The following is a 17,130-nucleotide window of genomic DNA, read 5'->3' on the forward strand; positions in this document are numbered from 1 at the left end:
AGAAAAGAATACAGCTTGTTTTCATAATACACATATACAATATACAGTGTTTTAAGTAGAAAAATGTAAGAATACTGGAATATCCAGTTATTTGAAGTCTCATCCGAAAAGATTTCCACAATGGGCGATAAAGTTACACTGTCTCTGTGAATGGATAAAGACAAATGTTTTTCAGTTTTAACAACGGCTTATTTATAATCCTTCCTGACTGGAATTTTCTAGAGCTGCCCTGACTCTCCTGAGCATTGTGCAATGTCGATGTCCAACACCAGTCCTGGAAGACACCCGCGGTTTAAAAGAGGCTGCTCCAAATGAACACTTAATCGCTTAAAGGAACAAATAATTGAAGATTTTGGCCAACTCTCTGGCCAAGCTGGAGATTTATAGAGACTTTTGTAACTTTTGTGAGCCCTCCTCAGTGCTGCTCTGCTCCTCTGTAATCCCCTCTCTCCCTTCCTGTCGGTCAGGAATCTTTGCCTACCTGAACTACCACGTGCCGCGGACCCGCCGCGAGATCCTGGAGATCCTCCTGAAGGGGCTGCGGCGCCTGGAGTACCGAGGCTACGACTCGGCCGGTGAGGGAGCAGCCGAATCCGTTTGCTGTTTGTGTAGCCAGGAGTCACCGTGTGGTTTTGTAGGAGAGTGTGTGTGTGTGTGTAGATATGAGGTTTTTTTTGTGTTGGTCTCTGGTTGTCTCTTACATTTGTGAGCCAGCGACTCTACTGTATCTGCGGCGTGTTGTTATGAGTCTGTGTCCTTGCCTCCTGTCCATCAGGCGTGGGGATTGATGGTGGCAACAGCAAGGATTGGGAGACCAATGCCAAGTCCATCCACCTGATCAAGCAGCGTGGGAAGGTGAAGGCTCTGGACGAGGAGATCCACAGTAAGGGCCTCTCCGTCTCTGGCAGATGAAAAGAGATGCATTCACAAGCCTGCTTGTCTACAGTGTCACAGGGCCTCAACATATCACCAGCACTTTTGTTGCCTCATTTGGAATCGTAGGACATGGCGCTGCGCACACTTGGAAATGCTGTCTATTTTGTAACCTAAATTAAGTTACTCTGTACATTTTATTTTTATTGTGCTTTGAAATGTACTCATCAATTTCTGATTTTTTTCCAACCCCAAAGTATCAAATTAGCAGGGCGGTTCCCTTTTAAGTTCTTTAGCACCGGGGTCAATTAGGTAATTGGATCAAATAATTGAATATAGTACTGATTACTTTGCAGCAATTTAAAAAAAAGGAAGTGTTGAGCTTACCTGCAATTTCTCCAATTTACCTAAAGAATGGACCACTCTTTTGTGATTGTCAGTTTTCTGCTTGTGGATAAATATAGAGTGGCTAAATATAACCGCATAACAGATCTCAACTCACCTCACTTTAATGGGATTCAGCAATCTATAATTACAAAAATCAGGATTTATTTGGGAAGATTCAGATGCTAAATTGCTCAAACTTTCTCACAAGAAAAACAACAAACAGTTTTCTAATTTTTTTAACCAGAACGATTCATGCAAAATCGAAAGCACCTTTAAATAATAAGGATCTGTTCATTATTTGTTTTTCCTCTTGGCTAAGAATATCTGATCTTCCAGTTTGGTATGTCCTGTCCTGAATTGAGTAAGGGCTGTCCAGTGTTCAGAAGGCCGTCGGACAGAGCGAAGGTGCTGGCGGTTTCTCGCAGTGTCTGTGTTTTTTTTTTCTGGTCTGCAGAGCAGGAGGATATTGATCTGGATGTGGAGTTTGATGTCCACGTGGGAATCGCGCACACCCGCTGGGCCACTCACGGCGTCCCCAGCCCTGTCAACAGCCACCCGCAGAGATCCGACAAGGACAATGGTGTGTAGACGCTACATTCACACTCCTGGGCTCGGTACGAAGCTCATCAAACACGAGAAACATCGGGATCTGTCCGTTTCTTTTCAAAAAAGTGTGTCAGCTGATCATGATGGATGATTTGGGAGCTGAACCAATACAAACAATTTTTGGTCATTGGTAAACATGGAGATCTGATGATTGAGACGTGCACATGACAGCTCCAAAGTACTGCTGCCAGTCACAATGCTAATAGCTTCTGCAGAAGTCACAGGAGGTGGGATGCCATGACAGGTGCTGGTTACTCCTAAAGGTCCCATTGATTTGCTTAGTGCAGGCTTCGAGTACGGTAAATAAAATATTTTTTTTATTTATTAAAAAATAAGTAAAAGACAGTAATATGTTGTTGCATTTTTTCATTACCAGAATTTATTGTCATCCACAATGGCATTATCACCAACTACAAAGACCTGAGGAAGTTTTTGGTGAGTCAGAAATGATTGAATTATTATAGCTTCAAATAGCCTGTATTTCTTTTCCATGATCTCACATTAGCCACCCTACTCGGAAGTCCAGATAAAAATGTTCCATTATTGTAGACAGACCCTGGTGCCCTGTTGTGCTGCAATATGAATGTCTGCTCTGTGGAGCTGTCCAAGCAACAACTGCAGTACAACAACACAGACCACTTTCCTGTGCTGTAATCTCAAATGGCAGCTGTTGACATGAGCCTCTTTTTCTTATTTGTTATATAACTGAATAGAAATCCTGAGAAAAGGGGCTTCCGGCACAAGTTTGGAGTGATAGCTCTGTCTGAATGTCCTGATCTCCTAGATAAGGAATCTTCCAGCTTCTGGAGAGTTGTGTGCCTGAACACACAACACACAGTCTTTTTGATCCATTCAGTTATAGTGCTTCCATGCAGCCCACACCTTAATTGTTACATTCAACCTGCCAAATATTAAATAAATAATTTAGCTGTTCGGGGACATGGATACGAGGAGGTTGTGGGTAAATAGGCCCAGATCCATGGTATTTTTAACGGTGGTGGTGTGGGGTTCCCTGTGCTTTTAATTACGGCAGCATGTTGTCTCACTGGATACCTCATCATTCGCAGGAGAGTAAGGGCTACGAGTTTGAATCGGAAACGGACACAGAGACCATTGCCAAGCTGGTCAAGTACATGTACGACAACCGGGAGAGCGATGACATCAGTTTCCCCACCCTGGTGGAAAGAGTCACGCAGCAGCTGGTATAGTGCTACAGAGGAGGGGGTGGGAGCTGGGTGGGAAACTGGGGTATTGCTTCCTTGATGTTTGTATGTTGGCTTTCGTTTTATGGTATCTTATTCACGTTGGCCTGAATTATTTGTTCAGCGATGTGTAGAGGAATATGATGGCAGTCCGAAGCCCACAAGTCTGAAAATTGATCAGACAAAAATATGTTTTTTAAATGTTTGAGTTGTAAGCCCTTTGTGCTCAGAAGTCATAGAGAGTTCACTCAAAATCCTTGAGCGCTCATAAGCTTGTTATCTTCTATTTCAGCATCCAAAAAATATTGCGCAACCTACATTCAGCAGCATAAAACTACAAATATAAGTGTTTTACTGATGTACCTTGTGTTGCTTTCCCTGTTCCAGTGTATTCACAGCAGAGGAAAGAAATGCTGTGAAAGAATGCCCTACACGACACAGAAAAACCACAGGTGTCAAATGTACAACAGTGGCAAATCACATTATATTGCAGTGATGCGGTCCGGTGGAGCCTCAGTCAGCATTTCATGCAAGAGTTGAGCTTGGGTCTGTGTCTTACAGGAGGGGGCCTTCGCACTGGTCTTCAAGAGTGTCCACTTCCCCGGAGAGGCAGTGGGCACCAGGTACGCACACCTGGCATCTCTCTTACCCTTGCAGCACAGTTTAATTCACCACCAAATTCACTTCCTGATTTTTTTAGACACTCATCTGTTATTTTTCTGTTTCTCTACCCTTATCTGCAATTTCTAATCCCTTTTCAATCTGACTCACTGCTGCAGTTCTGGATGGCTGAAGACGTTTCGGGTTAATCGCTTGTTTTGAAAAGGTCGTGTCGGCGGTATTATTAACTTTCACAAGTTTCAACACCTTCATCTGTCGCCTTTGCCGATTAAAGGAGACCATTGTAGATGACGGTTGAATCTGCAGAATGTGAATGGGATAACAGTGTTGGTGTCTGGTGCTGGAGCTGAGAGTCAGCGGTGCTTTTTGCACAAACGCTAAGCAACTCTGTCCTTTCTGTGCAGGCGAGGGGGTCCCCTGCTGATCGGTGTCCGCAGTGACCACAAGCTGTCCACTGACCACATCCCTATCCTCTACCGCTCAGGTAAACCCAGGCACGGGGAAAGGAGCATCTCCTGCTTTTCCGCACAACATTCACGCTTTGATCCGTAGCCTCTCCGACTCTCTGCCGCGTTCCGAACAGTCGGGCTCGCTGTGTTAGGCTCGGTAGTTCGTCGTCAGCAAAAGCTGCCGAGTGTGTACCTGCGATTATAAGAGTAACGCTGGTGCTGATCAGCAGTTTGCGCTTTCTCTCCAGCGGGAAAAGATAAGAAAGGCTGCAGCACCCTGCCGCGCATAGACAGAGACACCTGTCTCTTCCCCGTGGACGAGAAGGCAGTGGAATATTACTTTGCTTCTGATGCCAGGTCAGTCTGTCCGTCCACCCTCCCCTCTCATCGCTTTGGGTGTCCCAGGGGAACGTCTTCATCAGGAGGTCTCCCTCTCTGATAAGGCAGTTTTTACAACAGCATGACCGTGTGGCGTAATAATTCACTTTCCATTTTTATCTCCCATGCCGCCCTGAATGAACGTTGCCAATTGGGAAAAGGGAATGTGCTGTGTTTCCTGTCATGCCTGTTTGGTGCTTATCGTACCGCTGTGCATTCATGTAAAGTCATATCAGTCCAATTGAACAAGTGTGGCTTGGTGCCAGAGGGCAGGTCTATATGAAAAGTCTGTATGATCCGAGGTTTTGTTTACGGGGGGGGGGGGGTTCTCTGGTTGTTCTCGGCAGCGCGGTGATCGAGCACACCAACCGGGTCATCTTCCTGGAGGACGACGACGTGGCGGCAGTGACGGACGGGCGGCTCTCCATCCACCGCATCAAGCGCACGGCCGGGGACCACCCCGCCCGCGCCATCCAGACCCTGCAGATGGAGCTGCAGCAGATCATGAAGGGTAGGGGTCAGCGCGGGGGAGGAGGCAGCCCCACCGCTTCTGTGCCTGGAATAATGACGTTTATCTTGTATAGCGCCTTTTAAGAGTAGCTTTTCAAAGCGCTTCACAAGAAAAGCAAAAAAACAAAGTTAACACAGAGAGGAGGTAACAAAATTAGCCCCATGAGCGCAAGGGATCGGAAATGCAGAAGAAGATACAAGAAGCAGAGACAGACCCCAATTAAATAAAAGGTTTTGAGTCTGCGCTCTGATATCCTTGGGGATAGGATTCCAGAGCTCTGGGGGGTAGCAGGAGAAGGGGACCAGGAAGATAAGTCAGATGGGTGCTGAGGTGCCAAACCACGTGGAGCCTTGTAGGTGAACATGAGGACTTTGAAATCGATTAGGGAGTTCCCTCAATCAGAAAACACTTTGTTCTGAGATCTCGGGGAACTCCTGGTCACTGATGGTCTTTAACAATCCTGTTTTTCCTGTATGGAAGGGCAGCATTTAAAAAGAGAAGGGGGCATTATCCCTAGTCTAACAGCTAAATTCCAGCCCTGGGATTGACAACCTGTCTTTTCGGTTCCTCCCTTTGAAATCTCGTGTATTGGGCTGCTCGGATGCTGCTGTTCCGTACTCCAGAGAGAGCTGCACCCTCATATTTTTCTATGAGGTGGCACGTCATATTTTTAAAGCTACTTGGGAACCTTCAAGATGAAAGCTCTATCTGTGGGGCTTAAGATACATTTTCCGACATGTTTACCATGAGAATGTAGAGAGACCATACTGCCTTAACCTCCACTAAGGTACTCACGTGGGAAGTGTTTATATGATATACATGTTCATGAGCACTGATATTAAATATGGACTGGCCTTCCAGCCTCTAGCTTAAAACTTTTCTAGTTCACAATTGCGAGCTGGATTCCTAAATGATCAAGTCCTGCCTCTGTGAATACAGAGTGTCAATATCATTAGGTCCCATTGAGTTTTCAATTGCAATACAGGATCTACATTTAGTTAGCGTTGAGTTTTGAAAGCCTTGCCTCCACGCGTCGTCATCAGGGATGCTGTCAGTCCCTGCCAGCAGTTCCTTTCTTTCCACACACAGCGTGAGATCACACTAGCAGAGGTCACTTGACCACACAAACACACATGACGCTCCCCTGGGCTCGAGCGCTGGCGCGTTGCCTGTCCGTTGTGTGTCAGGAATGCCCAGACTGCATTCCTCTGTCAGACCGGAGGGAGACAAGCTTGTTCACAAAACCACTGTGGGCAAGAAAGCCATATCGCGCTGGGTTTGCTCAGTAATTCTGAAGCTGTGATGTATAATCAGCAGGACACAAATGGGTGAGTGCCACACCACAATCGTTACTACTTACGACATACCCATCTGGAGAGACTGCAGTATTAAATATTAATGACTTGTAGGTAGTGCCTGTTAAAACTGGAGCTGAATGAACATTCCACTTGTTTGAAAAAGACTTGTGATAAGCCTTAAATCTCACCCTGTGTAACAGTGGAATTGTCTGAGAAAAATCCTACGTTGATTAAAAGGTGTTGGTTTGGTCTGGCTTTCGAAGACGTAAGTTTAATTTCAGATCGTGGGTGGGAGTGAAGTGCCCACTCAGCATCATAGTCGTCTCTTCTATTGTGGGACAGCATCTTTGTATCTGGAGGAATTTTAAGTTTATCTAGCAACAGCGTCTTCCTTGAATCCAGGTGTAGACTTGGTGGGGTCACAATTGGTAAGTGTTAATTTTCTCTCTGGCCACCAGAGGTCACTATTGTGCTGTGTTTCCAACAGCCACTGCAATATATTATTTTTAATATTACTCAAATACTTTCTTTTTGTAGTCAACTTTAGTGGGGTGGAGACATGACCCTGTAGCCAGCTGCCACACAAATAATAGTTTTAAGCATTAGATTTATCAATAGTACCAAATGTCTTGCTTGTAAAATGGTAATGAAACATCTACAGAACAGATCATATTTTGACTATGTGAAAGGCTACACCTGAAATTCATTGGTGATTTCTGTTCGCACTCAGATAGTATAATTCAGGTTCTACACACAAACACTTTGACATTGTCAGGTGAGCAAGAGTCCTTTATAAATGCAAGATGCTTTTTTCTCCCTGTTTTCCCTGCAGGAAACTTCAGCTCCTTCATGCAGAAGGAGATCTTTGAGCAGCCTGAGTCTGTGGTTAACACAATGAGAGGGCGAGTCAACTTTGATGACAACACAGGTAAGATCTTTGAAGCTCTAAATGCAATAGCAATATTTTATGATTCGGTATCTAATATTACATTGTTAGTACATTTAGTCAGTCACAATTTTGCATAATTCTGTTTACATGCTATTTAAAAGCATCATTGTCTTTTGCTGTTTTAAATCATGAAAGATTAGCTGTAACTTTTCTGTGGCATCCTGTAAGAAACCTATAAGAGTTATCCAATAAATCTCAAAATCTGAAGTTAAATATCCATCCTGTTGTGGCCGGCAATCGTTCACTTCCCCTCATGTCTTTGCCTTTTCAACTCTGAAAATCTTAAGTGCAAGAAAGAATCTGGTTGGACAAAAAAAATAAAATGCATAATGTCACGCAGGCTCACACTCGTAAACCCTTTTCTGTTAAAATAAGCTTACCATTACACTCTTGGAAAGGTAAAAGCAAAGTGCTAACATTTGATTTGAAACGCATGTCTTTTGAATGACGTGTTGTGTGGCAGGCAGCACAGTGGGGCAGTGATTTGCATTGCTACCTCACAGCACTGAGTGCATCTGTACAAAGATCCGTAATTTGCCCTGTAATGGGCTGGTGCCCCTCGAGGGTGCTCTGGCTCCACCACTACCCTGTACTGGATAAAGTGGTGAGAAAATGGATAGATGTGTGGAGCACTGAGTCCTTGCGTCCGTACCAGCCGAATTCCTGATTTAGAAGTGTTTGGAGTGTGGGAGTGGGGGCTGAGAGGAGCCGCTTGCTGTTGCCACCATGTGGGGAAGAAAAAACAGGAAGCTCTGACGGTGTCTGACGGTGTCTGACGGTGTCTGACGGTGCGTGGTTTTGGCAGTGATACTGGGCGGCCTGAAAGATCACATCAAAGAGATCCAGAGGTGCCGGCGGCTCATCCTCATCGCCTGTGGGACCAGCTATCATGCGGGAGTGGCAGTGAGTACTTCTTCTCTCACCAGGCCGAGCATGATTAAAACTGTATGATTAAATACCAACTTTGTATTTAATTTGGTACATGACACCAACTAGTACTTGTCCAATGCTACTGCGCGTTCTTAAAAATAACACTGCTTATGACAACAGTGACGATCCCGAAAGTTCATCTTGTGCAGACTGACAGCTCAAATTCCTCAGATTATGAGGATCTTTTAAGTTAGTCATTGAGGATCATTTTAGTCCACTTCAGACCTAATACCTAAGGCTAACTGCAGAGTTTACATAGGTACAGTATATATATATGAACTCCTGTGGGAGGGAAAACCAGAATTTGCATTTGTTATTGAGATTTACAGCTGCATTCAATCACAAGAACAAAGTACCAGAAGTTTGGGGTGAGAATCAAAACTGGGAGATTTGTAGCAGTGGCAAAGTTCCCTCATTGCTGGTGCTGCAGAACCATCAGTGAGATGCAGATGTGACCAAGCAGAGTCTGTGGTCTCTGTCAACTTCAGACTCGCCAGGTGTTGGAGGAGCTGACGGAGCTGCCCGTCATGGTGGAGCTGGCCAGTGACTTCCTGGACAGGAACACCCCCGTCTTCCGGGACGATGTCTGCTTCTTCATCAGCCAATCAGGTGAGAGACGCCCTCTTCTCGCCGACTCCCGCCACACCCCCAGCCATCGCATCAGCCAATCAGACATAAGCTGTCCTCGCCATACTCTCAAAAGCAAGCCATCCAGGTACCTGAATATCAAGTTAGATCCTTTAAAAAAGATTCAAATCTCTCTTCTTGCCCTTAAGACATGCAGAGTGTAAAATTATTTCCTTTCTCTTTCCTTGGGACCTTTTTAACATTTAATGGCAGATAGTTTGGCAATAGATAAGCCTGTTTGACATGGCATAACATCTCTTGAAAGAACAGAACTTGTGCAAACCTTAAGACGTATTTAAACATGCTCATTTTGTCCAGTTCTTTGTCTGATGGTTAATTTCATCAGAAAAATGTGTTGGTTACATATTATATACCACGTGTTCATGCCAGCAGAGAGAGTACTGCACATTTATAGACCTTCCCATCCACAAAAGTGTCAGCCTATGCTAAGTGGAGATGAAAGTTTTCTGTTCTGTTCTTCCTTCTACACTGTGTTTTGTGTGCAGCTGTCTCTCATTGTTTCCGATTTAGGATGTTTATACTCTGAAAACGCTTTTCAGAGCTAAAGAAGAGGATCTAAGTGTTCTGCTGGCTCAGAGTGTCGGTACTGAAGCTTGTGCAACACTTATTTGGTTATCGTTTGCCATTCCTGGCAATCCGGTTTGAGGAATCTGGACCAGTAACAATCAATGAGCAGGAAAACAACTTGAGAGGATTACACAAAAATGCACAATAAGTCCGATATGAAATGTGGCCGATATGACCTGCCTCTTGGAATAGAGTGGCCCATGACTCCTGATTAAAGTAGTCTGGCAGGGGAGCAGGCTTTGCTAGAAAGATCTTGATGGCATGTACAGAACTGTTTCCATCAGTGACCTACTTTGAAGAATCATTAGTCCTTTCTAACTCTTTTCTCCTCCCTGGTGGACGAGGGCCAGTTCCGAAGTGGCTCGTGTTCAGCAGTTCTGTGAAAAGCTGCTTTCCTTGTTTTGTTTGGAAAGCTTGCCCAGTATGTGTCTCCATATATATGAGCAGCTATCCTGGCTATGTGCCGTCAGGCTGTGCCAGTGGTCTAATTACTGACAGGCCACTGAGAGTTTCTGCCGATACTTGGAGCACTGCAGCCAACAAATGCTCTATTGCCACTGCCACCAGCTATACCTGCATTCAGCTATAGTTTGCTTTGTTGAAGACACAGGCAGCTTGTACCATGTGGAAAGTGTTGCTTAATCTAAACACTGTCTTCATGTTTCTGGCTGAAATCTGAGAGATGCATACCTTTTCAACACACACAGACATTACCCTGTAGGCGTCTTTTAATTACTAGTGTTATACCCTTTCTATGCCATTTTCTATGTTTTTTTTTGCCCCAGAGCACATATTTGGCCTCCAGTTCCTGAAAGAAGTTGAAAATATTTAAGTGGCCACACGAAAAGAAATGGTTTTTGGAGAAATTTCAGAAAATTAAAGTTTTGAAACTTGATTGGAATTGGGAAAAATGGAGCCAATCTTTCCACTCAAGGAGAAACTCTTTCTGAATGCTTGTTGCACTCATCCATCCTCCTGTAGACTTGCTGTCCACGCAAATCGAAGTAAATTGGCTGCTGAGCGTTGTTGTGGTGCCCAAACTCATCCCAGAAAGCCAATTAACCTTTTCAAAGGCCTTTGAAAGGATTTGAGATTTGCTGCATGTTTTGTTATTTCCTACATGTGTGAATGTCTCTGTGAGGCAGTCCGTCAGGCATGCTTTCTCTAGGTCTGAGTAACCGTGTGTGTTGTCTTCCAGGAGAGACGGCGGATAGCCTGATGGCCCTGCGCTACTGCAAAGAGCGGAGTGCCCTGACAGTGGGCATCACCAACACTGTGGGCAGCTCCATCTCGCGGGAGACCGACTGCGGGGTGCACATCAACGCAGGGCCAGAGATAGGGGTGGCCAGCACCAAGGTGAGTGACAAAAGGCGAGAGAGTGGACAGGAGTCTGGATGCAAGGGCATGGTCACTACACCTCAAAGTCTTAATTGGAGATTAAGACATAGGGGCCATGTGAAAAACTGCCAAGCCTTTTCCAGCATGCTAGCCTATTGCACTTTTTTATTGGAAGTACCTGCTACTGTATGTACAAAATGCAGTGATCTGCTGCATTTTTAATGAAAGCCCTGAATGAAAGAGTGCATGGGTATTGGAGTAAGGAATAGAGCAGGAGATGGGGGGGGGGGGGGGGGGGGAGATGAGTGAGAGGAGAAATGATTGTGAGGTGTATGTCAGCCATGGTCTGGATACAGAGGCCAGAAATCCCATGATCAGAGGGAGAGGTACAGTGAGTCAAGATGGAGAGAGAGACTGAATGAAGAAGGGAAGAGCAGCTGTTTACATGATATGATTCTGATTGGATTCATTCAAAATGGATGAAAGGGAATTTTCATTCAGGTTTAACAGAAGCAGTTGTGTCATTTGGTATTTCACACCAGCACATTCTGTAGCTTTTTATTCATTTTGTGGATGGAACCCAAGGTCTGGAAAACAAAAAGTTTCATCATGGGAAAAGTGCTTTTTATATGGCACGCCAAGGCACACTAGTTCTGAAGTTAAATATAATCCACTCTCTTAACCTATATAACATCTGCAAATAAGAAAGTTCAGAAATAAAAACCTAGAGAGAGACGTCTACACGGAATACATATGATAGCTAGACCTCCTGTGTGTTTTTGGAGCAGTGAGGGACTCTGGAGTCAGCATCTGAGCTGCTCATTCCCCTGTGGCAGCGATTGATTCCAATGGTTCTGAGGGCCAGGATGGCTGTAGCCTGTAATGAGATTCCTGGGAGAAGGTGGGAAATGGACTTGGACTCATTAAAGTGGTGGTGGCTTAGAGCTCACGACTGTCAAAACCTTCAACCCCCTGCTGAAACATTAGAAATGGTCTCTGTCCTCCAATTTAAACATTGGTTTGGGAATATTGGAGAGGACCAGCTGGCAAGGTGGAGAGGCAGCTGAGCTAATGTGAGTATTGAGAAGCATTTTCATCGTGTGTAGCTACATACCGTCAGCTTTCTCTCTTTAATAGAATCTACCCTTTCAATTAAAATATAGATTTCATATCAGTTCTTCTCTGAAGCTGAGGTTATCTACATCATATCCTTTGTTATTTCCATGCTTATGCTTTTCCATTGCTTAGGTCTTATAACCTTAAACATAGATTAATTCATCAAGATTAATCACGTGAATAAAGTAAGGTTGCCAAGCTTTCACAGGGAGTCGCACTTGGACTGCTCCATATTTGCCATATGTTTGGAGATTAATAAGCAAGTGAATGCATGATATAACTTTACAGCCACCCTGTGCTTCATTACATATTTCCCAGAACAATTTTACATAATATTGTCAGAAAGATTGCAAACAAGAGGAGGCTGTCTGGCTCAGCTAGCCCGTTTGGTATTTAGTAATGAATTGATCCAAGGATATCCAAGCCCTCCTCCCTCCCCACCCCCACTTTAGTCATAAAATAAAATAAATAAATGCCTTTTCTCTTTAAACAAATTCTAAGAAAGAAAAATGGCAAAGGAGCTCCAACTACCACAAAAACATACTTTGATAGCTAATGTTTTTCACAAAAATGGCTATTGTCCTAAACTGCTGACATAAAAAGTGTCTATGGTACTCTCAGACTTGAATTTTTCAATTAGGAAATCCAACTAAGCTGCAGGGGTTTTGTGAAGTATCAGCAGCTCTTCTATCAGTACACCTGGTACTCCGTCAGCTTGGGGACTTGATGGGTTGTGGAGCAATGAAAAGAATGCTTGTGCATTGCAGAACACAACAGCTCAACCCAATGCTACTCGCTTCAAGTCCAAGGACATAATCCTGGACATTTCAGAAGGTTTTCTGCTTATCGTCATCAGCCTGGTGTTCCGCTCCTGACGTCTGGCATTTTCTTATCTGCTGTTGTGCATGAGGTCTACTACTGTTGTGCAAACTCTGCACACTGATTTTGATAGAGCGGGCTAACTGTTCCATCAAAATAAACTTCAGACACAACATTTCCAGAAGGATTGCTTGGAATTGTAAGGAGAAAACAGTCAAGTTAAAATTTCATGAATTGTTTAAGCAATATTTTAGAGAGCGTAGACTGTACAAGCCCAGAGTGAAATGCTGAGAGATCTTTAAAGACCACGTAGTCAGTTGAAGGTCTTCTATTTTTTGGATGTTTCTCATCCCTGATGAGTCCAGGTTATAAGGTAGCATTGGGACAACAAACACTTCTTTGAAATGTTTGTTAGATGATAAAAAGACTACTCAGTAATTATTTCAGTTCGTGACCCTAACTTCCATCATCAGCCTCTTTAATGTTAATTCTCATTAACATAAAAAAAAGCTGAAGGATTTCAGCTTTTGATGCTGTGGAATGTTTTTACAAAGATCCTGAATTTATATGGCCTTATCTGCAAAAGTCATAAGCTTAAAAATGGTTATTGCTGCTTTCAAATTCTTTAAGGAGACTGACAGAAAGGTTAATAACTCAATATAGATGAAGAGCCTCATTTTTGGAGAGCATAATGTATATTATGAAAGATAATGTATTCTGTTGTTTTCTGAGAGACACTTATTTAGTGTTTCATGTTTTTGGTGTTTTATTTTTTCAGCACTTAATAGTAACGCAGGGATTAGTTTACTTTAAAAGGGCTAGAATGTTGATAAAAGAATATCCTGTCGTAAACAAATTGACCGTGCTGACTGCTGTTATTTTTCTGTGGTGTGCTGCTTGCAACAACCAGAGCGCTGCTTGATTTAAAAATTCTGAGACGCTGCAATGTCTTGATTTTTCCCAGCTAAAAACACTAATATTTATGGAACAAGGCCTGAATGGCTTTACACTTCACATCACAGCCACAGTGTTCCTCACCTTGTAAACAGTGCCTTGCAAAAGTATTCAGACCCTTCCTATGGTTTCCCATTTTGTGAAATTACACACATGTCCCAGTGTTGCCAGTACTTTGTTCCGTCTATCCTCCCAGCAGTCTTGCCAGTCCCTTCTAATGAGAAGCAGATATATAACGTAACACTGTAACACTTTGCAATTTTCTGCCACCACAATGCTTAAGATGGTGTTGACTGACTGATTAGATGCACTATTTTGAGTTTGCGTCAGATGTAACACTTTGCAATTTGACCAGAAATGATCATTTTGTCTTGTCTGACCACAAAACCTTTTACCACATGTTCGCAATATCACAAAAGTGCTTTGTTGCAAACTCCATGCAATATTTCAGATGGATTTTCCACTTTGCCATACAGGCTAGCTTTGTGGAGTGACGGGGATATTGATGACTTATGTGCATTTTCTGCAATCTCAGCCCTTGAACTCTGTCGCTGTTGGTCTCACAGTTGGATCCCTAACCATTTTCCTTCTTGCCCATCTGCTCAGTTTGGAGGGATCAATTTCACCAAGCTCAAAGGATATTCAGTGTGTTTGTTAAACCCTTCTCCTGATCTTTGCTTTTCTACAACTTTATCTCAGAGTTGTTTTGGAAGCTCTCTGGTCTTCATAGTTGAATACTCTCCCAAAATTTGCTACCCGACCAAGGGACCTTACAAAGACTGGTATACTACTACTTCACACAGAGAACACTCAACTAATTGTTGGGCTCATTAAATTTTGTGCACCTATATTAATTTAGGTTTGCCACAGCAAAGAGTTTGATTACTTATGCATGACTTTTCCACTTTTCTTTAATATTAATTGTCTAGATACAACACTGGAATTTGAAACATGGCTGTACAGTTGCTCAGCAGTGTCAGCTGGTTTTTGTCCACTGCTGTGTGTGGCACCCCCTGCTGGTGCATAACTGAGTCTGGGAACAATTGTGTAGTTTTCTCTCCCAGCTTGCATGAGCAGTTTGAAGTAACCCCCCCCCCCCCCCCCCTTCCCATTTCTGAGTCCTGATCACACTTCACCTCTATCCAGATGTTGCACATGTGGATGAATATGAAACCAAGCCAGGAGAGATTATACAGAGTTTTAACCCAAGTCCCCACCCAAAATGATATTAACTGTTATCCAAGTGAGGAATGATCTGTTGAAAGGCGTGCTGGATTAGCACGATAATGGCAGGATTGTCTGCGTGTAGAGGGCTGCAAGTTAAGTGCATTGTCTATATCATCAGTGTTTACATTTTTATGGCCTACTGTGTATGTTTAATTTCTGCCAGCATCGGTATTCATGTCTCTTGGTATATCGTGAAGGGCTTGAGGTTGGTTTTGATGGGAGGTGCTCTGTGGAGTTTGTCTGTACAGTGAAATACAGCTAGTTGGAGTCTGTGCAGTGGCACACAGTCACGCAGTAGTAACACAATCACAACCAGCCTTTCTCTATAATAGCTTTAGTCCTGTCTCTGACAGATGCAGAGCGAAAATTGAAACCATCCACTTTCTCATTCTGAAGGTTACACTGCTGAAACAGTTTAAGCATCAGCAGAAAGATGCTAAGCAGTAGACGCAATGATAGTCAATCAAAGCACACACAGAATGGACATGTGGAGAGAGAATTAAGGCAAATTATTTATTGTTTCTCCAAATGAACCACTGGCTCAATTATTGAAACAATTGTGGCAACACTTCTGTTTTATTTTTTCACATGTTCTTCATCTTCAGATCCCAAAACAATAAATCACATAACATCCATGGGTTTGTGGCAGAGCAGATTTAAGGCCGTCTGTTGCCTGTCTTGAGATGGGGAAGATAAATTGTCTTGCTGTCTTGGTCCTAAGACTGAATAAGTTTAAAACTGTACATTACAGGAATGGACTGTATGTACTATATGAGAGGACCGAAAAAAACTAATCTATCTTGACAATTCTTGAAATGAAAGTGATGTCTATCTAATGAGTCAGGGATGCCTGCCAAGTCTACAGAAGAGGGTGTAGTCAGTTTTAATGTTTTTTTTTCTAGATATTATTCGTGATGTCGCAGTGATGGGTTTAATTGCACAGGTGGTGATTAGATATGACTTTGGGGAATAGAGAAAACTCCCATTACACTGCCCTTTGATCCTTTCGATCCATTTCTCATTTTATGAGCTGTAGTTTCTTGTGTCTCAGCCAACACCAGCTGCACAATATTTAAAGCTTTTTGAGTAAAACCATTGTCCAAGCTGTGAAGTTAAAATATTGTTACTCAATGAAGGAGCGGTGGATGCTTGATTAGTTAAGCTCAGATGCCAATTGTAGTAATTAGGACAGTAAGCAAATTAAATAAGGTCAAATGTAAAGTTGAAAATCAGGTCCTGACACCAGCTTGGCTTGTCTAGAAAATAAATTCATAAAACACCCCACTTGTTATGTAATGTTTAGTCATGTGGGTTCTTTCTTCTTGCTACAGTGTAGTTTTCCAGTAAAACAATGGGCAATAATTTAAACTATACAAACATCTATTTACACAAACTAATGGGCAGAATCTTCTTTTGGCAGAATTCCACAATTTACATAGAAAGAAAAGATCTGGCAAACACAATAGCAACGAATTGGTAAGATAATTGGCAAGTCAGGATGGACCAGATTTTTGGATGAAAGAATCATCACTTCTGTGTTGTTTGAGCATGGGTCTCGTGTTTGGGCTATTTTGTATCCTCTGGTACTGCAGCTCTTGTTAGAATAGTAAAACTGATGGATCCCAAAGTATGTGGAGATTTTTGTTTTCAAGAAACCCTTTTCCCTCTGCTCTGACCTTCAGTTAGGTCACAAGTGGACGTTCCAGCAAGATAATGACCCGTGCGTGCTCCAGATCTGCTGTCAAATGTTTAAGGAAGCATAAAATTGAGTCTTGGTTGGGCATCACACTCTCGAGGTCTAAATCTGATGCGCCATTTGTGCCATGAAGTGGTTCACAAGCGCAAATTTGAATAAGCTGGAGAAGGTCTGCCTGGTCGGATGGTGAAAAATTCTTACTGAGAAGCACTTGAGCCTTTTAAAAGGCTACAGGACTCACCTTCTCTGTGGTCAAAACCAAAGTAGGACTGACAAAATACTGATTGCAGGGGGGCGAATAATGTTCAGACGATCTTGGACATATGTGTTTTGTGGCAGCATGGTGGTGCAGTATTTAGAATTGCAGCCATGCAGCCCTGGGACCCTGTGTCCAGTTCCTGGGGTGTTCTCTGCATGGGGTTTGTATGTTCACATGGGTCTGTCACGGACGTCCAAAGGGACTAACCGTGGAGAGGCAGGAGAGCGGAAAAGACCCATATGCGTAGCGGCAAGACGGGAAAAAGGCCCAGGCTCGTTACTGCAAAGAGTTCAGGAGTGCCG

At 43.4% G+C, this 17,130-nt stretch overlaps 1 protein-coding gene across 1 annotated transcript in view; it reads left to right on the top strand.

The window, feature by feature from the left end:
• gfpt1 (glutamine--fructose-6-phosphate transaminase 1) overlaps positions 1-17,130 on the top strand; it is a 37,617-nt gene that overhangs the window by 6,233 nt on the left and 14,254 nt on the right. The window contains exons 2-14 of the mRNA XM_088939584.1: positions 468-575; positions 776-883; positions 1,715-1,840; positions 2,243-2,301; positions 2,934-3,068; positions 3,630-3,691; positions 4,094-4,173; positions 4,387-4,495; positions 4,864-5,027; positions 7,158-7,253; positions 8,080-8,177; positions 8,693-8,813; positions 10,618-10,775. Coding sequence (XP_088795710.1) covers positions 468-575; positions 776-883; positions 1,715-1,840; positions 2,243-2,301; positions 2,934-3,068; positions 3,630-3,691; positions 4,094-4,173; positions 4,387-4,495; positions 4,864-5,027; positions 7,158-7,253; positions 8,080-8,177; positions 8,693-8,813; positions 10,618-10,775 — 1,424 coding nt within the window. The remainder of the gene's footprint in view (positions 1-467; positions 576-775; positions 884-1,714; positions 1,841-2,242; positions 2,302-2,933; positions 3,069-3,629; positions 3,692-4,093; positions 4,174-4,386; positions 4,496-4,863; positions 5,028-7,157; positions 7,254-8,079; positions 8,178-8,692; positions 8,814-10,617; positions 10,776-17,130) is intronic.

This window comes from Atractosteus spatula, chromosome 2, assembly GCF_055471065.1.
Source record: "Atractosteus spatula isolate fAtrSpa1 chromosome 2, fAtrSpa1.hap1, whole genome shotgun sequence".
NCBI classification, from domain to species: domain Eukaryota; kingdom Metazoa; phylum Chordata; class Actinopteri; order Semionotiformes; family Lepisosteidae; genus Atractosteus; species Atractosteus spatula.